At 36.3% G+C, this 26,304-nt stretch overlaps 1 protein-coding gene across 3 annotated transcripts in view; it reads right to left on the bottom strand.

The window, feature by feature from the left end:
• The window catches only part of gish (casein kinase I gish), a 253,937-nt gene that overhangs the window by 83,030 nt on the left and 144,603 nt on the right, over positions 1 to 26,304 (bottom strand). For all 3 annotated transcript variants that reach the window (XM_081733729.1, XM_081733731.1, XM_081733730.1), the window contains exon 4: positions 6,120 to 6,268. In XM_081733729.1, the coding sequence (XP_081589855.1) occupies positions 6,120 to 6,268 (149 nt within the window). The remainder of the gene's footprint in view (positions 1 to 6,119; positions 6,269 to 26,304) is intronic.

Genomic DNA, 26,304 nt, shown 5'->3' with positions numbered 1-26,304 from the left:
ACTGTATGAACTCAGGAAGAGAAGTTCCAAATCAATTTTGACACAAAAACGCAACCAAACAGCGCGCACTATCACTTTGGCGACAGTGATCAGAAGTTTCGAAATATGCAACCTAACCGCGGATGCTGAGGTCATGCAGCTCTGTCGGGGTGTGATTGTAGAAACAAGTGCTTCCAGATGCTGACCGGGTTTTGCCGGTATGACTCTGGAATAATCCTATTTTATATTCGGTGTTTCGTGTCACAATCAGCAAATATATAGCACAAACTGAAGTATCGCACTACAGGTATTTTTCCATTTTGGTAACTATCTGTGCATGTCCTAATATATCAAGTAAAAACAAAGATATATAGTGCTGGTAGGTTTAGGGTTGCCAGATTTTGTAAACGAAAAAGCGGGATACCAACCTCAGGCTATATATAAAGGTCAGGGTTCCTACTCATTTCGTAATTACCTGTATTCTGCAGGTTACTAATTTTTCTGTTCATTCTATACAGTTAACATAAAAGAAGCCCCACATAGGATGTATAAACAATGTGAAAGGTAATATATGAAGAGCTGCCCGGCGTTACTTATTCCGATTTGTTGTGTTTAACAGGTCCTAAATATTGCGCCAATTACGACAGACCCTCCCATTTATGATTGAAGAGAGTTTTTTTTTTCTTTGTTGCGTCATCACCTGAGTCAGAAACGCTACCCTAAATGAAACAAATTCAGTATTTAGCAAGAAAAAAATACATTTATGCTAAATTCAGAACGATAAACAAAAAGTAAATTTCTTTAAAGACTTACGCAGGCTCTTAAAGTTTAACAGAAAAAAAAAAAAAAAAAATCCGGTATCAAAATTAAACAAGACACCTTACTAAAAAAAAAGTGAAAGGAAACATAAAAATCCAAAATTATTGAACAGCTGTACAGTATCTTTAGAAATATTTATCCACACATGGGAAAGTATATTAGACAACTCAATTCTGTAATCGTTGAAGTGAGATTTCAAATGAAACTTCGAAAACCTTCCGTTTTTATGTGAGACATACTAGTTCTTGAGGGTTAATTTTTTTTTTTTTTTTTCAATCTGAAGAACGAAAAAACGGGACGTCTGGCAACTCTAAGTAGGTTCTTTTTATTTACTTGGGTTTCACGTTCAGTGCCATATTAGACTAGACACATATATGTACCGGTAATTGAATAGTGAATCCGAACAATAGAGACTTACAGAAAATTAGGAACCTGGTTTTCTTAGATCAAATGCAAAAACTGACCATTTAACCGAGAGGTCTTGATAAAAAATATCGTTCTATTTTAATCTTACTTAGGTTTGTTACGGCCTTTCTATTGGTAATATTTTATTCTATCGGGACAGGCACACATTGATACTTATTGTGGGACAAAATCCACTGCTCTGGTGATAGAAGCAAATGACAAAAGTGAATGAAAACATACGAAAATAAAAAGTTGGATACAAAGTCTAAACGTGCATCTGGGCTAACTGCGCCCCCCTCCTCCCCCGTAGCCATTACTCGTCGAGCATCGAAAACTGACTCTTTAACCGAGGTGACGAGTTATGTTAGATGTGGATATACAGCCCAATGAAAAAAAAAAAAACTATTGGCTAATAGGGTGACATGTCTCTCATTTTTCACCCAAACGATGACTGTTGACCAAGTTCTTCCAGATTCTTCGAATACTGGACATTTTAAATAACATAAAATAACAATAAAAAACATTGAGTAAGCGCAACATTTTTTTAAAATCGAAAATACAATTTTTCATTTTTATTTTATTTCTACTACTACTATTTCGCTCCGTTTGTTTAAAATAACGAAAAAATTGACATTTTACATTAAAAGAACGGATCAAAAATTTATTCTTGTCCCCATAACGGAATCATCCACACAATTACAACCGTCTAAAGATTTTCAAACTATCAGTAGCATACCCTTTACAATTATGCTAATGTGCCTGCCTTCTACGATAACTAGTGTGCTGGGAATTACAAACTAAGACTATCTTGCCCTCTGCACACACTTCTGTGGCGCGAATTTCAAAAGGACGATATATAAGGAGAGTTCTTAAATGCGTTTTCACCTCTGTACTACTACTACTACTACTAATATTAATCTGGGTTCCAGACAATTCTTACGTAGGGCGGTGCATATTGTAAATTCCCCGCTGACAATATAAGCCATCACTTGTATGGACATTAGGTAATATAATTTGGTTTGTTTGAGTTTAACGTCCGACGATTATGCCTGGGCGGCTAAGGCAGATGTGGACCTACTGATTACAGTGGAATCCGAACCACTGTTTTTGTTCAACTGTATCCCACCGGGAATCGAACCCGGGGCTACGCACACCGAAGGCAAGCGTGCTAGACACAAGGCCAAGCAAGGATCCATTAGGTAATTGAAGTTCCTTAAATGTTCACGTAATGTAATATACCTGAAAGAAAAATTATAAATGCATGCCTTCTACCTTCTTAGCACGTTAGTTCCACATTGCTTCAGCATACAACTACTAACGTCCGCAGAGGAAAAGGGGTGCGGACGCCATGGAATTTAAGTGAATCAATAATTTGAATTAAGTGTCTGGGCACGAGCAATGTTTTCTAAATTCTCCGATATTTTCTTTATTTCTTTGTTTCCAATTTCTGTTGTAAAAATGTTATATGATACTAGTCGTAAGTAAATCATGTCTTTTCACTGAATACTACGCCGTCAATATCGGTAGGATACCATACCAATCAGCCCCTAGGTGACTCCATGTCCTTTTTCTTCCCCTTACTCGAGCTGAGTCTTATATGCTTAAAGTATATATTTTTTTCTTAAAAAATAAATGAAATAATAAAAAAAATAAATAAATAAAAAATAAAGAACTACAAACTAATGTTCCCTCTTGAAAAAAAAAAAAAATCCTGCAGATCCCTATGCAATTAACTCTCGTACTAATGTAACGCTCCTCCCTGATCTTCGGGCTAGCGCGAGTCTTTTGAAGACGAGTTACTTGGTTTGATCCCAGCTAGAAGGGCATCAAACACCCTTCAGATGCTTAGACTTAGGTGTATCGTATATAGTCTCGCCGTCGATTTAAAAAAATGTAAATACAAATTAACAAACCAACCTGATGCTATGTAATTGATAATCTTTTATTTGTTGTTCTTAAGTTTTAGATGGTAGCATACGCACCAAATCTTTAGCATGATATCCCAAGTTCTCTTAAATACGGAAGACAGAACTTCACTAACTTCAGCAACACATATAAGGTATGACATACTGGCGCATTCAAACAATGATATGTAAATTCGAAACAACATATTTCTACTACGTACTTTCCGGGATCCAACCTAACAATTCAACGCAATCACAAGAATTTCTATTCGTACACCGAGAATTTCAACATGAAACAAACTAATGGTAGGCTTGCAAACTTACTTCTCCCATGCATGATTTACCTGTGATAATATATGTAAAATGATGTTGGTATGAATTGTAGGGAGAACCTGAAAACTCTGTCAGTGGATCAGAATTCGTTTTTTCAGCAGTAATTCGTGCAATTGGATAAGTCTCTAATGCTATTAATAGTATCAGATTGTCATCAGTTTACAAAAGACAATGCAAATCAATACTCATATCGGAACGAACGATCCATCTTAAGATTCAACTCACGTGGTATTCTTTACCAGAGTAATACCAATGCATATAATACTTGCGCATTATGTCGACCAATCATCAATCATCATTCGGTGTTAGTTATGTTAATTAGTTATGCATTGCTCTTTTCACACACTGCTTACAGGAAAATCTTTACACTTAATTAAGTTCCCTTTACTGTGAATATACAGTGTGTCTGTAATATTAGATATTCATACTTCGATCGCAAAATGAAAATGACATTCTTTCAACCCATTTTAACGTTATCTATGTCAGTATACATATTTTCTCCTTTTGTTGAAAAAGATCATAAGTTTTTTAAGACAGGATGAGAAAGTGGTTGGAACACTGTCAACTGATCAATTAAGGGCCGTGATAAAAAGGAAAAAAGGGAAGTAGGATAAAGATGCTACAATAGATAGAAGGTGATATAAAACTGAAGATAAACGCATTAAGTATGATATGTACTATTAACTTCCGACATAATTTGTTTCCGGCGAGTTAAAAAAAAAAAAAAAAATGCAACATATGTAACTTTCCAATGGTAATGTTTTGAGTTAATCGATATACATTATAACGAAAGAAAGAATTTTAATTTTATAAATTTCTGAAACAGAAGCTTTAAAGAATAAATAGAAAAGTAAGGAAGGTGAAGAAATTTATTGTATAAATATAAATATGATTTAGATACTAGCCAATGCTTTGTTTACTTAGAAATCAAAGTTTAGAACAACCTGCCACTCTTGGAACCTAGTCCTTTCCTTGTTCTAGAGAACATAGTGCATGGAAGCTGACAATCATAGTGCATGGAAGCTTCTAAGTGTGCAGCAAGTGATCTGCCAGTAAGGCAAATTTCCTATGATGATGATGTTTAATTAAGGAAACTGGATGAAGAGCAAACAAATAATAATAATAATAATAATAATAATAATAATAATATTTTTGAATTAGAGTAAACCATTTGCGGGAAACAAATGGAAATACCTAGGATAATTTCGAAAGTAGGGCCAAGGTAACTCACTAGTATAGCGCTCACCTCTAGTGCGTTGGGTCTCTCGTTCCACCCCAGTTCGCACTAAATGGACTTTGTAGACAGTGTTCGTGAGTTTTCTCGGGGTTTTTCCCCGTTTCCTTCCATTTTCTTCATTTCACTAATTACCATCATCACAGTCTTCGTTACCCTCTGAGCATAATCGTGAGACGTTCAACTTTAAAAAGGTAACGTGCTAGTATGCGTCTCATTTACGGAATTGGCGAAAGAATAGCAAAGTTCAGTGCACTATTTATTTTTTTTTTCGTAAGTGTTTAAAACATGATTAGAAATGTATTACTAAATTCCCGTAAACTGCCAATAATGCATAAAACATTGTGCCATTCTTTCGCCAATGCAGATAGCAACCTATACTACCTTGGGAATTATCATTTACTGTTTACTGTATAAGCAGTTTCATTTAATATTGAGCGTTAACGTCAAGGACTATTTCACCTAACATATACGTACGCACATCGGACCAAAAATTATCATTCATAAAATAGGACATAGTTTTAGCCAACTAGACGTATGGGGTTGCCTCTGTCTGAGTTTCGCCTGCTGTTCCAGTCACACAAATATGTACGTGGATTTAAATCTGGGGACTTTGCAGGCAATATCAGGTGCAACAGGGTGTCCGACTGTTTCCCAAACCATGTACAAACGATAAGGGAATTGTCATATTGGAACATAAGTGTCTACTGCATATTCATTGAGATGGAGAAAAGGTAACATCTGGCCACTGATAATGTCCAACTAAAAATGCTGGTTCATATTCACATACACTGATGTTGTCGGGTTTGAAATGACATGTAAAATTGTTGACGGTTAGGGTCCATTTGTGATCATAATTCTGACGCAGTTTTGTATCTGCATGTCCGTTAGACATTCCTTGTACACATGCTGGACAGTTCGGTTTGAAATGTGAAGTGAAACCGGGGTCTAAACTTTTAAAGAAATTTAAAAAAAGCAATGCAGGTGAAAAACCGAAAAGACAGCTGAAAACCCGGAATTCAATCCAAGCACAATGGAATCTTTCTGCCACTCTGCCACATTTTTGCTTCGATTGACCTTGACGATCTGTTTCCCAATAATCATCTGGTACACTCATTTCAATTAACCGCAATGGTCATGCATGGGTGGTAATGTTTTTTTTTTTTTTTTTTTTTTTTAAAGTCACGTATTACCAATAAAACCAAAATTAACTGTCAAGAGTATTAAAACACGATTCTGCTACTAATGTCGCTCGCACACCTGGTAATTTTGCTAACTTGTATCACACATTTATCTCAATATAATCTACTGTCTCATGTGCAATATTGAATAAATAAATGATGGAACTGTTCACTATTAGAATATACTAAAGATGAAACGTTAAAGTTCCGTCTGATATTTTAGAAAGAACGGAAAAATGAAGCAATGAATAAAATATTACTTACGAGCTGAGCAGCAATCATTAACACGGTCTTCAGGGAGAACTTTCTTCCGCAAAGGTCGAAGAGGTCTTCTAAACTTGGTCCTAACAACTCCATTACTAAAGCGTTGTATTTCCCACATGGCCCAAAGTAATATACTTCAGGTACACCCTCTGACGCAGGTACCCCAGTGATCAAGCGGAACAGGAAAAAAACAAGAAAAGAAAACAACAATACGTTAAATAAAGTAACAAAAAAAATCACACGTTATACCCAACATCATTGCAGGCAGTAATGCGTTGAGGAGTAGCATAAAAAGAAATAATTCATCAAATAAAAGCAAACAGCCTCAAGAAAGTAAATGTGCATCACACAAGTAGCCAAACATTATATCTATTTTCTTCAAGCAATTAAAACCTTCAGCACTCTTTATGACTACGGGGAACATTTCTGATGCTCTCCTCCTACACATTACTAACTGCAAAATCTATCAAAATGACGAGGAAAGCATGTATTTCCTTCTCCGAATATCAGTGATTAATAATCATACATCTCTTCTCCGTTATATAGTAATATACAGAATGTAGTATAAAATATTAAGTTTAAAGAGATGTATAAATTTATCTCGGAAATGGACGAGAGAGCAACGAAATAGGAGAAAATACGAGCACACACACATTAAGAAAAAAATAATCGAAACATGCACTTCAACACACAAGCAGGTTCAAAATTAAACGGTCATGAAAGCGAACACGGCCTTGTACAACAGATGGGTGTACAATAATACTAATAAAAAAAAAGTATATGCACATGAAGTTCGCTCTAGTAATCTATAATGTCAGTAGGCATCAGATGTTTCAACCTAAAACAAGCTTGCTATTAGAAAAAGAAAAAACTGCAATCTGGTTTTCTCTAAATCTATACGAACTTGTATGCAAATTATATATGAATATACTTGTCTTCAACGCTTAATTATCCCTCAAAATGCATAAGGAATCCCAGTTCGATTCCCAGAGTGAGCACTTAAGATTCTTATCTCTGTTAAACTTCCCATCACTGTCTTGTTTACTTTTAGGTTTGAAGCTTAACCAAACGTTTGCAGGTATGACGCCGGAAATGCTCGTGTTCTCGCCACTTGTTTACGAAGTTCTTGATTGCACAGAAAGCATATCTGTTTGGAATAAGTTGAAGAACAGAAATTTGCTATTTCTAACTTGACAAATTATTTTGCATATAATCAAATCATAACTAAAATAAAACAATGCTCATATACACAGAAATTAAGAACTAGTTGAGATGCCTGTTCTCCACACAAGAAGTTTATGATATTCTTTGCGAAAAATTTAAACCCTTTTCACCCTTAAAACCCGTTTCAATCACAGTCAAATGATAAAAAACACATGCCGGTTCGAGTCCTATGCTAAAAAATTCATTTCAAATTGTTCCCTCGTTCTCCCATGATGATGAGACAGAGTTTTGAAGTAATTTTTGTATGTTGAGAAAAAGGCTAAAAGTTACTCCCCTTATCCCGTTAAAAGCTGAATTTCTGATAACTCTGTTGCGCAAACTTACGTATATAGAATAAGGAGTATAAATACAAAATTTCATTTCCCTAACGTCTCTACCTTTAAGGGATTTTGAGTTATGACAATTTTGTTGTATAACATTTATAACTCCATACTTTTTTGTTCCCTTCTATGGAAAATATCAAAAAACGCTGCAAAAATGAAATGAAATACTTCAGTTTTGCATACCAGTTATGCCATGTAGGCTAAAGGAGGCAATGATGAGAATGAATGAAAAGTGAATTGAAGAAAATGGAACGAAACGGGAGCACCCCAAGAAAACCAATGAACACGGTGTGTGTCCAATACAAAGCCCACTTGTTGTGATCTGGGATCAAACCACGGACTGCACGCACCAGAAGTGAACGCTCTACTACTGTGCCACCGCGGACACTAAAGAAAACGTTTAAACACGTATTTAATTATTTTAAACGAAAAGTCAAAATATCAAATTTCATGTCTCTAATCTTAATAGATTCCGAGATACGGACACTTTAAATACAATAACTGCCATCCATATTTCCCTCCCTTCCACGCAACGGCTAAAGTGTGATGATGCAGTCGGAGACTACCTGCTAGGTACTGCAGTTTTCATTTTCAAACCTGTAAAAGTGACATACGATACGGACATTTTAATCGTACCAATCGAATAGTAAAACTGAAGTAGATCAGTACAGTAAACTTTCGATCTTTTTCCTCTTTTTCTTTCTTGAGATGATAAATTACGGCAATTAGAAAACTCCAGATTAACAACGATAGAGTAAGCTATCCACTTAGGATTACAATCGAATAAAATACGAATAGAAGAGTGTCATAACACAAAAAAAATAAACAACTGACTATTTTTTTGGTGAAAAAGTAAACAAACAAATTGTATGTACAGAAAACTGATGTCTATTACGACATATTGAATAGATTAGTCAAAGGCATTTTCTTGTGTCATTTCCGATCATTTTTCGAATTGTCCACCGAATTTCGATTATCCGCAGTAGCTACGCCACTCAGTTCGGCGGATAATAAGGAGTTTATTATATTTAACACGTTGGCTGCCATGTGTATGGATTTTCATACACACAAATATATATTGCACTTTTTCACGTTCGCTTTATAGGTGTGTATGCTATTACATACATATGGCGTAGAAGTCAAAATTTAATATCCACGCGTGTATGCAAAATCATACACATACACAAAGAAAATCATACATTTATGGGGTTAAAACAAAGGTGAAAAAGTATTAGAGGCGGATTGTTGCCCGTGGCGCACAGATGAGAAAGGTCAAAATATATAGTGGCGGTCAACGTGTTAATTCGAATGTCGTGAATCTCAAACTACGGAAATGAAAAGATGGAATCACAAGCGAAGACTGAACATGGGATTTCCAACATTCGAAACAATTATGTTATCCGTTTCACTAGTAAAACACACACAAAAGAAATAATTTTCTGAAGCATGTTCTAATGCACATGAAACGTGGATAACGGTAGAAGGTAAAGTGTCGAGACCTCTTTTTTCAAAAGAGTAGTTGTCTGGGTAACAAGATTATACAATAGTGTTCCTCTAGGAGCTGAATAGAATACGTGCGTAGTCTCGGGTTCGAATTCTGGTATGAGTGCAAAGCTTCACAAAGTAGTGGTCAGATTTCATTTTTAGCTTTATACTCTGCCCTATATAGTTTCACTATTGAAAAGCATGGGAAAATTAGAAGTTTGTTACTATTCGTACAAGAGGGGAAGATGCTTCGGTCCCTTAACTTCTGCCCGTTTTTAGTCATGAAAAATTAAGACTTTTCTATTAAAGTACACAAACAAAGAATTATACAAGGATGAGTCATAAGTCTTGCAATATTTTGGTATACAACATACCTGTATTTATTACAGTACAATGAAAGCAAATTAACATTTAAAGTACAGCCCTTCATGTTGGACTGTCTGCAGCCACTCTCCTGTAAGTTCTTTATTCCACGTCGGTAACACATCTTGTCAGAGATTAAGTCAGCCAGTCACTTCTATTTCCACCTCCTGCAGGTTGATGAAGCATTGCGATTTCACAATGTGCGACAAGTAACGAAACAGGTAGTTCGTCAGGAGCAAGAATAGGACTATATGCCAAGTGTGCCATCAGTTCGATACCAACGAGTTCATGCACTTTTTCTTGCGTTCTTCGAGTCGCGTGTGGTTTTGTGTTACTCTTTTACAGCAGGGCGTACTTACGGTTCACCAAAGCAGGATATTTTTGGCATAGTACATCATACATTCGCTCCAAGTGCTAGGAATAGAGGTCGGAATTGATGGTACGACCATTAGGAATGAACTCAAAGTAATTACTTCCTAGTAGTTCCACCACATACAGAGCATGACTATGCGCGAAACGGCCCTTTTTGACGACCGTTTCTGAAATTGGCCTTTGCTCAAAAATTTTTCCCAGTTCGGATTTCGAAAAATAAATCGTCATATGTAACAATCCGTTTCAGGAAACGCACATCAAACGGATTTTACAGCAGTTGTTCGTACATATCCACTCTCCTGAGGGCCTTGATGATTTTCCTGCGTTCGTGAAGGTGATCCACTACAGTTGACTGAGACAGGCGGAGCTGGTTAGACATTAGTCGTGTGCTGCTGGATGGATTTTGCTCAACAGCCTGCCCTATGACCTCAGAATCTGTTACCCTGGGGCGGTCGAACCTTGGGTGATCAACATTTTTACAACCTGCACGAAATTTCTGGAATCAACTAGTTGTTGTGGTCTGGTTCACTCAACCTTCCCCATTCGCATGAAGAATATTTTGGGTTATTGCCGCAGTGTTATGCACGAGTTTAACTCACACTGTAACAGTTCATACATCAGACTTGTTGAGCACTCATCATCACTGCCTTAAAAAAATGAAGGTACTGACGGAGTAGCGGCTTCCGTGTTACACAGTCGTCTTGCGCCAGTTTGACCTTGTACTTACGGTCGATCAGAGCGTGTACATCCGTCTGGTATTTGGGTTGTGGAAATATTGCAAAACTTATGACTCATCCTTCTGTAACTATTGATCAAGGAGGCAAGATCTCACTGCTGGCCTAGGGGATAGCACGAATACTTTTGGTGCAGGGGGTCCCAAGATTAGACTCCCGGTGGATACGTGAAATCTGAATTTTACTATGGTGGTTCGGATTCTACATTAAACTGTACCCCCATGTTGCAAACAGCCTCGATGCTGAAAGGGACACTTAATTTCAAATCCAACCAATAACCAATAAAGCAGGTAAATATCCCCGTATGTCTCTAAAATACAATATACCTTTGGCAAGCCAATTCTTTCCAAAATATTAAAAGAAAATAACGAAAGAAACAAGTTTGGTTTTGAAATAGGATTTGCTAGTGCCCACTGTGGAGATCTCTGATCGAAATTGATTCAAATATACGCGTGGTCATCATCAATGTCCACAACCCACTCCTCTCAGTCAACCGTTCTGACGCTGAAAAAATTCTATTATTATTTTATCCAATGCATTCATAAAACAATATGAATGTGTTTGCCTGTAAAATATTTTCTTAAAAGATATGAGTGGTAGTGCGACTTTGTTAAGGTGTACATAACATTGCAGCTTATTACTAACTCTGTATCGGTTACTTTTTTTAGTTAGTATCTGAAGTCCCAAATATCACAAAATACATAATTTCTTTGATTTCTGAGAAGCGGCTGATGTACTGCTACTGCTCGAATACAAGCAAAAATCACAACAAAACGAAAATAAAGAAACTTAATGATTTCCTGCATACAGAAATAGTACTTTTTTTTTTAAAAAAACCAGAGTATCAACATTATTACACGGCATACGAGTTGAAACTTATTTCATTCGGAGAACGGAAATATACATTTCCTCATGTCAAAATAACCTCCAACGAACACCTACACAATTACTTACTGTCTGCAAGGCAATCATAAGAACAGTTTTCAGTTCAAAATGGTTGTTACACATAACAAATAGATCCTGAAGGCTGGGGCCAAGAAGCTCCATGACCAAGGCGTAGTATTTCCGCCCTGTCGATCCGTAGAAATAGCACTTAGGAAATCCTTCCTCTAAAACAAAAAGTTAATGCAACAGTTGGGGAAACTTATATTAACTCTTTCTTGTTATTTAATATATATTAATGATGTTCTAAGAACACTAAGTTGGAATGTCCTTGGTTTAAATACTTACATCATTACAAGATTACTATAGTGCAGAACAGAACTGATTGGGGAAACTAAAATAACAAAAATTTTCAGATAACTATTACTACTGAAATACATATACAGAAGTTTTAGTTTTTTCTTCACGTCTAAAACTTTTGCATTATATGTAAACATACAATATTTATAAGCATAACGTGTTCACTCGATGTATTATTTCACTTGTGGAATATACACTGGAGTGTTTGTCAGATATTTGACCCGAAATCTGGATATTGAAGTGAAAAAATAAGTCATGTCAACTCCCATAATGATACGAAAGTTAGGCCTCGATCAATTATAGTGAAGATTTTTAATCTCCGGTTCTGACTTATCAGTCAAATTCGAAATGCTTTAATAAAGTCTTTTAAAAAATCAGAAACTCAAATTCATACGGCTTATTACTAGTCTACATAAGTGAGTATGAACAACATTCCTTTGAGATTCAGGATAGGAGATAAAACGGCTCAACTATTAACTGAAAAGGATAAAATGTAGCTTACGCATGAAAAAAAAATCTTTACCAACTTCAATACATTCTTAATGCCAATACGCTATAGAAGAAATCGCGATTCGGAACTTCATAGCGGCACAGTATTAATTCTTCACTTAGAAACATATCAGGAACCTGCAATCACACAGGTAGTCACTGGGATACTTCATGCATTTTATCATAAACTGTGATATTGAGAAATACAGTATAACTAATAATAATAATAATAATAATAATAATAATAATAATAATAATAATAATAATAATAAACTTATGCGATTTCTCGGAAATCTGAGTTCAATCAAGCATCAGCGATCTACGACATCTGCCATTATAAAATGCACCTAATTGTAAAATTGTAGAGCACGCTTTCATTCAAAGAAAGTTCGTATTTAGCATCAAATAACCTGCCGTTTTTTAAATTCCTGAACTTTTTTCTGAACTTCACTTTTTCGTCACCTCTCACAGCCGTATGTTGATCATTTTTGTGACTATAGTCAGCACACGCGTCTTTCAAACAAGAAATACAACTTCTTGTTTTACTCATAAAAAACTTGCAACATCCCAGTGACTACCTGTGATACATAAAAATACACCTACTTTCATACTGATCGGATAAGTTCAATTGAACTTGTGTGGTACATATTATCCTAGATTTTTACAGATGACAAAACTGGAATTCTACAACAAATAAAACTGAATATAATGATCCACTGTTAACATTGTACAACTATTAACGATTAACTATAATAATAATAATAATAATAATAATAATAATAATGCTCGAAAGAAAAAAAGGTTACATAAGTTTTCCTTCATCTGACGATACAGAAACTCTATTTCTGTTCTAAAGAAGAAAAAAGTACAGGATGTAACAAATATGCACGGCCAAACTTTAGGAATGGACTCCGTATGGAGGGACAGGTAAAGAAGTTCATATGACGGTATGTCCGGAAATGCATGGCTACGACGCTACAACCATTCCCTGCCTGACGCTAGACGAGAAATTGACAAATTCAAGGTACCATTAAGTAGGCCTTACAGGAAATGTTCAAAATGTCCCCCTCCTGCCTGAATGCACGCTTCAACCCGTCGCCACATCGAGGCACGAAAGCGCTTTTAAGTTTAAGGTATTCTCTATTTTCTGGTAAACTGCGTCGATATGAATACAGAGAGTTTTCACACTATCTACAACAAATTCGTAGACTAAAGTCTTTAAATGCCCCCGAAGATAGTAGTCCGGAGGATTCAGATCTGGTGAGCGTGAAGGCCAATAAATGAGGGGGCGTCTACCATGCACAAAATGCAACGATGGACGAAATGCCAAAGACAAGTTATCCACTTGTATCCGGAATGTGGGTTTCTAGGAATTCTCGATAGCTGTTTCCCCCAAGTCTCTGTGGGAGTATGCAAGGGCCTTGTATAGTGTCATCGATAATTCCGCATCACAAATTAAGAACAAACTACTGTTGTTTCCTGGGACTAATTGCATGAGGATTATCATCCATCCACAAATATGCAATACAGTAACTGAAGATGTCCTTCCGCGTGAACTGCGCCTCATCTATAAACACTACGCAAGATGGAAAAAAGGAGATTAATGGCACACTGCAGGTGATATAGGTTCACTCGACGACAATAGCGTTTACACACAGTCACCAATCTAATCCTCTTGTACACACAGGATTTTCTCCCACAGCATCCAGAATTCGCTCTTTCGCCTCAGGGATCGTCGTTTTCGGTCCATTCCAGTTTCCAGCAAAAAGGAGCGAAAACTACCATGTTCATGAAGGCAGGGATGGATAGATTCAAATGTTTTTTATCTGGGCTGTGTCGTCCAGATATTTTTTCTGCTGGTACAGCTGCCGTTCTTATCGTGCATTTCCATTATGTACCAACTCGTATGTGAAATGTATATGGGCTAATTCTGCATGAGTACATGTGACACCCGTGTACATTTGTTTCACAAACCTATGTCCGACGATGACCAGGTATTCACTTGTTCCACAACCACGTTTGCAATCATTTTTAAATACATCCTCAGTTCCACTGCACTACTTGCAATCACCTTAGTCACGTCGTCTTTCCCACAGTACCACTTGCCTTCATTTTTTAAGCACATCATCTATTCCACAGCACTAATGTTACTTAAGCTCACGCTAGCTCTCTCTGCAATGCCAATGTGATTACAGAAATTTTGTGTTCCGAATATCTACGAGAGTTTTCTGTCTCAAAGGTTTCTCGGTTCAGATTTGCGTCTACAGCTTCACAAGTCTTCTGCACACCAAAGATGCTATGTTTTAAATTAAGCATAGTACGCTGTGAATCTTAGACTAGTACTCTTGTGACGGTCATGTTGCTTTCCATACTTGACAGGAGGACATCTTGAGTTCAACATTTCCTTATTTCTTTCCCTGGTTATACCTCCTGCTCGATGTTTCTAAAATGATTTCTGGTTATGCTTGATCATGACATTGCATTCGGGTGTTTGACCCAGCCCGTTGCGGTATGGGTAGTAGGGTGGGTCGACCATTTTCTTTATTTCGAAATGTTCTAGCGCCAATAATAATAATAATAATAATAATAATAATAATAATAAATAAAATAAGTAAAAATAAAAAGTTGCCTATTGTAATAAGAAGAAAACTGACACAAAGAAAATTAAAATCAGTGAACATCTTCCGTTCGCATTTGGCACATAAATGTTTTCAAAATTTCAAAAATCGACTTTTTTTTTTTTTTTTTTTGTAAATTTTTAAAGTTACTTCAAACTTTTAAACTCAAGTAGCTCAACCCTTTTAAACGTCTTTTAAGGTTTAAAGAACCTAAATAAGTTAAATTCTGATCAATAATATTATATGTTCCGTTCGCGCAGGGTCTGAGAAGAAACAGAAATTTATCAATATTTCTCAGTTTTCAATGTAGAATTTTTCGTTCGTTTTGGTAGGAACAAAAAAAGCAGAACTCACCTGACATTGATTAAATTGATTTTAACTGGACTGAATCATACTCGGTTGAATCTATTGACAATGAAAATAAATTTGAAAGCCCAGCGGAAAACTCGCAATCTTCAGCGAGCACTGAGTGGAGAAGAGGTTCCTAAACTGAAGGAAATGTCCTTAGAATTTGATGAATACAGACATAGTTCTACCTCTGAGACCTCGAAGTATATAGAAGATGAATACAAACTAAGGACATCGACTGGAAAGCCCCAACGGCAGAATAGAAATAAAGTTAGATTAACAATGCTAAACAATCGGGCAACAGCTGTGACAGCGTCAAGTGTTCTACAAGATGTTGGAATGATGATAACTGATACAGATTCTTCCCTTGTAGTTGATAAATGTAAAATAAGAAAAGAACATAGTCGTGTTAGAACTAATTTGAAAAGTGAATTCAGACCTTCCGAGGAAAGTTAGGTCTCTTTGATGGACGAAAAGATGATACTTTGGTCATAGAAAAATTAAATGCCAAGCAATTTCATAAAATTGTGCAGGAAGAACACTATTCTGTTATCCAGGAACCTGGATAAATTTATATTGGACTTTTATCTCCTTTCTCGAGTTCGTCAAATGATATAACTCAAAGCATAATTTCTTGCTTGCCTGAACTAACAATATCAACTGAAGAGTTAGAAGTAGTAGGGTGTGATGGCACTGTAACTAACACTGGATGGAAGAACGGTGTCATCCACTAACTAGAATATCATGTAGGACGCCCGCTACAGTAGAGCGTATGCCTCCTGCATCTTATTGAGGTCGCTTTTCGCCACATTTTTCTACATAGGTTAACAAAATACACAATAGATTTGGATATTAATATTAACAGCGTAAGTCAATTCAAGACAGTTCTTTGTAATAAGATGAAAGAACATTAACGATATTGCAACCGCATTATAAGTGTATTATAATATGAATGTGTTATAGTTGCTTAATACATGTAATAGACACTGTAATTGGGCTATGTAGCTTGTGTCTAGAAATAAATAAATAAATAAATATTGATGGTCATACTACAGGGCCTAAATCTTTTATTGGGACAATAGGGCAGCAGCTCTCTTGCTGTGAAAAACTCCTTGTAGTCGATTATGAACCCATAGCTTGTTCGATTCCTGATATAGCGAAGACCAACAATATCTGTTGGACATTTCGAAAGCAGTTACTTCGGGACATTGTCCAGTAGACTTGACAAACGGATCTTGGTCCTTTGTCCCATTCCAAATTGCTAACTGCAGCAAACCGAGCCCTTACGTTGTATGTAAGATCGTCAGATCCATCTGAAAACTTACAAGAAATAATTAGGTTCATTTTGAAATCATATATGCCTGTTTGGTTTGTCATAAAAGGAACCCATACCTTACTGTCCAAAACATGTCTGAAGTAATTCAGACAACACGATATTTATCTGACGAATTACTTCAAGTTAGACTCAGAACGAAATGCGTTCTTTGCACACCAAAGAATCTTCTGTTGGCAATGCTAGCTGATGACACAGAATATATTTGGAAGTTTACAGGGTGTCTACTAAAATTCCAAAATGAAATTTCGTGTCTTTATGTGGCCTTTTCTTTACCAAACCATAAAATTTCCTAACGTTCTCAATAGCGAATTTCGGTGGGAATTAGGTCCTATTTTCATGCATGCATGTAGAAGCGTGCATTGCTTGCAATTTGATAACGCCTAAAGCTGACCATAGACATATTTGGTGGTGAATTTTGACGTTTTATAGAACAAAATTTTCCGTCTGTACTTACATTTGTACGGATAAAAATCGTGACCCTAAAGCTAAATTTCGTGACTTTTTCATGACCGATAGACACGATGTAAAAACAAAACAAACTGCACCCAAAATGAAGACTGTTCGAAATTTTGTACCATCAAAGATAAACTTCCAGGCTTCCGATTACTTTGAAATTATTAATTGGAATTCCTTCTCCAATTCTGGACAACCTAAGTGAAGATGATACAAAACCATTCATCAAGTCTGACACTACACCCATCAGAGAAATACGAAAGTTTCCCCTGTCACATCCACACTGTTGAGAGGTGTATCAAACATGTGACAGAGGCCTCGAATAAAGTATGTGGACATGAAGCTAGAGATGATTACATCCTAGAAACACTGAAGTCTAGATCAATCATGGCATTTCTCAAAAAGACTAAATGTGTGTAAATATAAAAAAAAAGGAAAAGTAAATATACAGTAAGTCAAAAATTCTACTGTATGAAAAATATTTTTACATAGTATATTGTAAATGTAATGTAAATAGCACACCCAACAATTGGATGGCTGGTTGGGTAGGGTGTGGGCGGAACTCGTCGTGCAACCACCTTCACGTGGTGAGTTCTGGGTCGTTTTGTTTTAGAAAAATGAGCTAAAAGTTGCACAGTGAAAATTTCGGAAAATTGTAAACTTTCAGCTTTTTCTCAGACCTTGTGCAGACGGAAAATGTAACATTATTGATCAGAATTTAACTTATTTGGGTTCTTTAAACCTTAGAAAAGGTAAAAAAAAGTAGAGCGTCTTTGTTAAAAGTTCATTTTTTTTATAAATTTAAAAAAAGTGCAATTTTTGACATTTTCGAACATTTTAACTGCGATGCGCGAACGAAAGATGTTAACCGATTTTAACTTTCTTTATGTTAATTTTCTTTTTACTACAATAGGCAACTTCTTTTGCACTAGAGCATTTCGAAAAACAGAAAATGATTTTTTTTCGACCCACCCTAATGGGTAGTGTACCTGTCTGCTAAGCGACACTGATAGGTCGAACGTGGGCACAACCCTGCTCCATCCTGACCGGGTTTTCACTCGTTTTTCTCAGTCCCACCTGGCGAATGCCGGAATGGTACCTTATATAAGGCAAAAGATGCTGCATTTCCACATCCTTGGAGATGCTTAAAGGCCAAATTCAAAGTTGCGAATATTTTATTGTTGTACACTCCGCATCAAAAAAATTGCGACACCTAACGCCTTGCAGTTAGGCCACCCAATATACCCCTTCTTATCCCATAATTGTGTCTGGTAAAAACATCCCCTCTCACTCCTCCTTTCCTCTCTCCCATAATAAAATCAGCAAAAAAGATGAGTGCAATTCTTATTTCAAAATATACATATATTAGTATACACAAAATGAAACAATCAAACCGAAACGAAACAAGATTCATAAGATAATGTAGGAAGAGACTTAAACACACACAGAATGAACAGTTGAAAGCGATGTATGCCTTTTAGATAGACATACAGAACTGAGATAGAGAGAGGAAAGGGGAGAGACGAAGAAGAAGAAAAACTGAACACAGATAAAAATAAGGAATTTAAAAGTACTTTAAAAAAAAAAAAACTAACATTATAAAGTTCCGTTTCCAGAAATCCAACAGGAATATATAAGTAAGTTTAGATTATATATTTCTTCAGGACTATTCGAATACATAGAAAATACAGGAAACAATCATTAAGTCACTTTCAAAATGAATACCAAACTTGGAAGTCAAATTAAATACTAGATTTCCTGTGAAACTGTAGAGCTCTGAAACATATAGAATGATGTCAGTAGTTTCACACACGTGATTTGTTTCACGTGTTTTGGTAGCAAATTCGGTAGTGTTCATTGAACGTACTGATATGAAATACATTATAATAAACCCAGTAATACCTCCATTCCGGACTACTAATACAAACTCAACAAAAATAAAAAAAGGAAAAGAAGAAGGAAACAAAGAAAAGGATAACTGAATGAGTGATATTTTACTGCTAATATCTATTAGAAAGAGTCAATATTAGAAGTCCAAACTGTATCATAATGAAAAGTTACAAATTTTGAAAACAAACATTACATGTTCTTTATAAACGTAACAGACCTTGCATGTTTTACATTGAAAATGTGAATAAAATACATTGAATTATAGGATGGAAACGAACTTTTTGTCAAACTAATTTAAATAAAATCTTCTCTTGAATCAGCAGAAAAGGGACAATTTTCTAGTCATCTCTGAAGATTTATCAGTTCTGAACATCCAGTCTCGATTTCACCTATTGTGAATATAACTTTCTATTTCGAACAGATAGAATGAACGCGCCAGAGCTTAAGTGGACCATTGCATCAGTTGGGTGATGTGGATTGATTATGGACCAACACTGCGTCGAAGATTCGAACCCGTACTGACCCAGTAATTCGATTGAGACACGGTAACCTCGAGGACAAAGAACAGATTTACGAGAGAGAGAAGCAATAATAGAGAGAGAGAAGTAATAAATAGTAGACGAAGATAAAGATGACTAGACAGAGAGAAAGACGAAATTATAAATGAACACTACTTATCATTATACTGTATGACAAGGAACGCATACACTCTTTACTCGTATTCTCACAAGTGATGCTTTGTAAGTTCTCCAACGGGAAATCAATCTCTGTTTGTAGCCATTATTTTATGAGAAAAAGAATTTACTTGATGGGGAATCGAACCGAGATCTTCCAGTTGCAAATCCAGCACGCTACCGCTACTCCACAGATTACTGTACCCAAAACGTGTTTAACAAATGGTTTAGTGTTTCTTTCTAAGACCAATAATATGAAAAGTGGATACTTCAGATCATTGAATGGGGTCGATCCGTCCTAGTAATTCCTGTAAATGTTAATTGCTCATCCCCAACCAACATTCGTAAATTGTCTCCATCGTGATACAGGTGTGTGCATCCTCCTTCTTAACGATTCCTCATTTACTATGAAAAGTCAATCTTCGATTCCTCACGATCGCTTTGTGAAAAAAACAGAGGTCGGCCTAAAGAAGGCTTGAACCTATGTTGCCTAGCTGCACTACTCATGAGTCCCACACGTTACTCCTACGCTATCTTGGCAGCTCAAAATATAAGCCAAATATTACTAAGTTCAGCCGTGATGTTTGGAACGAACTAGTTTCTTTCTGTAATGCTATTTACACCACAGTACACGCCGAAATTAATTAGTCGACGACCTGGAGACAAGATAGTGCCCACTAATAAATTAAATAACATACAATCCAGGAAAAATTTCAGAAATAATAACAAGTTACGCATTAATTTCCCAGTGCACATTCAAAAGTACGCTCATAATAATAATAATAATAATAATAATAATAATAATAATAATAATAATAAAATCATAGCCATACCTTTATCAGAATTTCAGGCTTAGTCAATAAACGACTTCAACGTGGTCTCTATTCGAAGCTCTATTTAATCGAATCCGATAGAAATACAAAGAGAAACTTCGAGAACAGGTAAAAGAAAAATGTTACCTTGGTGGGATTAGAAGTAACTTTTAGGAGTTCTTTACAATTTACAAACAAATGCCTTAGACAGTTTTTTCTTTTCTTTAACTTTACTGATTCACCGAACGTATCTGAGTAACTTGTCTCTTATTTTCTACTCGGCTATATACGTTTTCAATCATTTCCGTTAATCTTGAACGACAGGAACACGAATACAAAAACATCTAAGAGAATTAAAGTTCCAAACTCCCCCACCGGGAATCGAACCCGGGACCCCATACACCTTAGGCACACGTGCTAGCCACTAGACCAGCGGGGAAAGCAAGTGAAATGCATTTTGTAATATCTGAAGTTTACACCTATTTCATCCTGCTGTAATGTTTACCGTACTCGTTACTTTGAGGAATGATATATGTTATTCATATAGGTTCTATTACCTATTCGTCCGTAAATATTATATAAATTATCAGAATTAATCATGATCTTCCATGGAAATTCACTGGTGCATGCGCAGTAGAAACAGAAGAATGCAGTTTACTGATATTAGTCAGAATGCAAATTTCTAACAGGCTATCAGAATTCCTTAATGGAAAGTAGTGGTTCCCAACCTGGGGACGTGCAGTTTCCTCCTGAGTAAGCATGAAGTGGGAGTAAGGGGACGAAAGCTGCTGGCAGAAATGAATTGTGAAATAATTTATTATTATTATTATTATTTCTCATACCGCTAAATCAATTTCTTCACTGCTTTTTCGTCACAGCCCAAAACCCAAGCGATCTGAAAGAGAGTTTGTTCCCCTTTTACTTGACTATAATTTCTCTTCGCAGACTAACAGATAGTTCTCTACAGCCTTTAGAGCTAGGCATTTTAACAACTTGTAGAAATTTGCATTGTGGTTCGTATTAGCAATGACAGTAAAGTGGATCTTTCTGTTTTTACTGTGCATCATCAGCATCATTATATCAGAAGTATTCCGCCATTACCAGCGGGTCACTTACCGCAGCTGAGAAGCTGCCATGTTCCACAATCTTCTGTTAACCTCTCCATCTTCTCATACGATCTTTTTGTTTTGATATCGCCAATAGCCTAACTATGTTTCTATATAGTCTAATTCGTCCCTTCCCTCTTTTTCCTGCCACCATACCCTCTAGCACATCCCTCATGATACAGTTCCTTCTTAACCAATATTCCAACCAGTTTCTCTTCCTCTTCTTAATAATATTTTTCTCCTTCCATTTCCAACCCTCTCATTCGTTTTCCTCTCGACCCAGCTATTTCTCTCCATTCTTCTCCACGCACATATTTCGAAAGCCTCCAATTGTTTCTCATCATTTCTGCGTAATGTCCATGTTTCTGTCCTCTAAATACAGTAAAATACAGTACACGAAGTATTTTATGAGTCTTTTTTTCAACTCTAAGGCTCCACAAACTAGTATTTTCTTCATCCTAAAGGCTTCTTTCGCCATTTCTATCCTTGCTTTTATTTCACGTTCACATGTCATATCACTAATAATACTACTCAGACATCAAAAACTAGTCACCTGTTTGTTTTTTCCGCTCCTACTTCTATATTTGACACCGATCGCTTCGTTTCAAACACCATGGATTTTGTCTTTCTAACATTTATTTTCATCCCACATTCTTCAGAAGCCTTTATCAAGTTTTCTAAATTTTATTAAATTTCTTTTTAGATTCTGCAACAACAATGATATCAACCCCAAACCGCATACACCTCATCATTCTATCTCCTACCGAAATTCCATCTTCATTATGAAAACTCATTTTTGCTATCTCTTTTACATAGCTATTAAATAATGTCGGCGAAATATATCTGTTAAACTCACCTTTCAATTACACTGTCTGTCTACTGTGCATGCGCCAGTGAATTTCCATGGAAGATCATGATTAATTCTGATAATTTATATAATATTTACGGACGAATAGGTAATGGAACCTATATGAATAACATGTATCATTCCTCAAAGTAACGAGTACGGTAAACATTATTACAGCAGGATGAAATAGGTGTAAGCTTCAGATATTACAAAATGCATTTCACTTGCTTTCCCCGCTGGTCTAGTGGCTAGCACGTGTGCCTAAGGTGTATGGGGTCCCGGGTTCGATTCCCGGTGGGGGAGTTCGGAACTTTAATTCTCTTAGATGTTTTTGTATTCGTGTTCCTGTCGTTCAAGATTAACGGAAATGATTGAAAACGTATATAGCCGAGTAGAAAATAGAGACAAGTTACTCAGATACGTTCGGTGAATCGGTAAAGTTAAAGAAAAGAAAAAACTGTCTAAGGCATTTGTTTGTAAATTGTAAAGAACTCCTAAAAGTTACTTCTAATCCCACCAAGGTAACATTTTTCTTTTACCTGTTCTCGAAGTTTCTCTTTGTATTTCTATCGGATTCGATTAAATAGAGCTTCGAATAGAGACCACGTTGAAGTCGTTTATTGACTAAGCCTGAAATTCTGATAAAGGTATGGCTATGATTTTATTATTATTATTATTATTATTATTATGAGCGTACTTTTGAATGTGCACTGGGAAATTAATGCGTAACTGGTTATTATTTCTGAAATTTTTCCTGGATTGTATGTTATTTAGTTTATTAGTGGGCACTATCTTGTCTCCAGGTCATCGAATAAATTAATTTCGGCGTGTACTGTGGTGTAAATAGCATTACAGAAAGAAACTAGTTCGTTCCAAACATCACGGCTGAACTTAGTAATATTTGGCTTATGTTTTGAGCTGCCAAGATAGCGTAGGGGTAACGTGTGGGACTCATGAGTAGTGCAGCTAGGCAACATAGGTTCAAACCTTCTTCAGGCCGACCTTTGTTTTTCACAAAGCGATCATGAGAAATCGAAGATTGACTTTTCATAGTAAATGAGGAATCGTTAAGAAGGAGGATGCACACACCTGTATCACGATGGAGACAATTTACGAATGTTGGTTGGGGATGAGCAAACAACATTTACAGGAATTACTAGGACGGATCGACCCCATTCAATGATCTAAAGTATCCACTTTTCATATTATTGGTCTTAGAAAGAAACACTAAACCATTTGTTAAACACGTTTTGGGTACAGTAATCTGTGGAGTAGCGGTAGCGTGCTGGATTTGCAACTGGAAGATCTCGGTTCGATTCCCCATCAAGTAAATTCTTTTTCTCATAAAATAATGGCTACAAACAGAGATTGATTTCCCGTTGGAGAACTTACAAAGCATCACTTGTGAGAATACGAGTAAAGAGTGTATGCGTTCCTTGTCATACAGTATAATGATAAGTAGTGTTCAATTATAAATTCGTCTTTCTCTCTGTGTCTAGTCATCTTTATCTTCGTCTACTATTTATTACTTCTCTCTCTCTTATTGCTTCTCTCTCTCGTAAATCTGTTCTTTGTCCTCGAGGTTACCGTGTCTCAATCGAATCACTGGGTCAGTACGGGTTCGAATCTTCGACGCAATGTCGGTCCATAACCAATCCACATCACCCAACTGATTCAATGGTCCGCTTAAGCTCTGGCGCGTTCATTCTATCTGTTCGAATTAGAAAGTTATATTCACAATAGGTGAAATCGAGACTGGATGTTCAGAACAGATAAATCTTCAGAGATGACTAGAAAATGGTCCCTTTTCTGCTGATTCAAGAGAAGATTTTATTTAAATTAGTTTGACAAAAAGTTCGTTTCCATCCTATAATTCAATGTATTTTATTCACGTTTTCAATGTGAAACATGCAAGGTCTGTTACGTTTATGAAGAACATCTAATTTTTGTTTTCAAAATTTGTAACTTTTCATTATGATACAGTTTGGACTTCTAATATTGACTCTTTCTAATAGATATTAGCAGTAAAATATCACTCATTCAGTTATCCTTTTCTGTGTTTCCTTCTTCTTTTCCTTTTTTTTTTAATTTTTGTTGAGTTTGTATTAGTAGTCCGGAATGGAGGTATTACTGGGTTTTTTATAATGTATTTCGTATCAGTACGTTCAATGAACACTACCGAATTTGCTACCGAAACACGTGAAACAAATCACGTGTGTTAAACTACTGACTTTATTCTATATGTTTCAGAGCTCTACAGTTTCACAGGAAATTGAGTATTTAATTTGACCTACAAGTTTGGTATTCATTTTGAAAGTGGCTTAATGATTGTTTCCTGTATTTTCTATGTATTCGAATAGTCCTGAAGAAATATATAATCTAAACTTACTTATATATTCCTGTTGGATGTCTGGAAACGGAACTTTATAATGTTAGGTTCTTTTTTAAAATACTTTGAAATTCCTTATTTTTATCTGTGTTCAGTTTTTCTTCTTCTTCGTCTCTCCCCTTTCCTCTCTCTATCTCAGTTCTGTATGTCTATCTAAAAGGCATACATCGCTTTCAACTGTTCATTCTGTGTGTGTTTAAGTCTCTTCCTACATTATCTTATGAATCTTGTTTCGTTTCGGTTTGATTGTTTCATTTTGTGTACTAATATATGTATATTTTGAAATAAGAATTGCACTCATCTTTTTTGCTGATTTTAGTATGGGAGAGAGGAAAGGAGGAGTGAGAGGGGATGTTTTTACCAGACACAATTATGGGATAAGAAGGGGTATATTGGGTGGCCTAACTGCAAGGCGTTAGGTGTCGCAATTTTTTTGATGCGGAGTGTACCATAGTAGTGTTTGTGCTTTACGATAAGGAAATAAACGTACAAATTTCTGTTCATGAATTTTGTTCTCTCCCCCTCCCCCCTGCTTATTCTACATCTCAGCGCAATGAGTACAAAATTTGTCTTCCTTGGAACCTATGGTCCATATTCTTCTACTGATGTATCACTCATCTGCTTATTATCGGGGAAACAGTAGTGGAGAAAATGTGACAAAGTGACATTCGTCAATTTCCCGCCTAGCGTCAAACGAGTAATGGTTGTAGCTCAGCAGCAATGAATTTCCCGACATATGGCCATATGAACCTTTTTACTTGTCTCCCCATACGGAATCCACTCCTGAAATTGGGTCGTGCATATTTGTTACACCCTGTATAGTAATAAACGTTATATCTAGAAACACGTAATCACTTAAAAGAAAAATGACAATTTTCTTAAGTTTCTGCTTTAGTTCATGTTTATCAATTAAGAAGCTCAATATACGAGAAGCGTAATGATTTACACTTTCTTTTCTCGTTCTAGGTATAGCGGACCATTATAGTTGGGAAGCCAGTCATAGGTATACAAATTGGGAACAACACTGGCAACGGAGACGACAGGAGCGCTCTGTGTAGCCCAGTGGAAACTGATTATGGAGAAAGGTTCGACGGCACGGTTCCTCTAAAGAGGGCATGGATGAGTGCTATCTGTGGCAGTGCATCGTCGCGGAAAACAGTGTACTACTGGGTAAAGATTGCAAAGTGAGTAGCATCTCGAGAACAAATGCATCACATTCTCTGAAATAAAGGCTGTAACAGGACTAACCAGAAACACCTTCCAGCACATTGTGCCCAACCACTTAAAGTTGGAGAAAGTCAGTGCAAGATAGATTCCAAAATAATTCTTTGCAGAGCAAAAAAACAATGACATGTGGGTATGTTCAGGCAACTTTCGCAACGCCATGATCATGATCCCGAAGATTTCATGTCTACGCTTGTGACTTGTGATAAGACTTAGCTCCATTACCATGAGGCGACGATGAAGCAGCAATCAATGC

This window comes from Thermobia domestica, chromosome 12 (assembly GCF_964235325.1).
Source record: "Thermobia domestica chromosome 12, izTheDome1.hap1.1, whole genome shotgun sequence".
Taxonomy (NCBI): domain Eukaryota; kingdom Metazoa; phylum Arthropoda; class Insecta; order Zygentoma; family Lepismatidae; genus Thermobia; species Thermobia domestica.
Note: the sequence above shows the minus strand (reverse complement) of the source record. Positions and strands in the feature narration are given on the sequence as shown.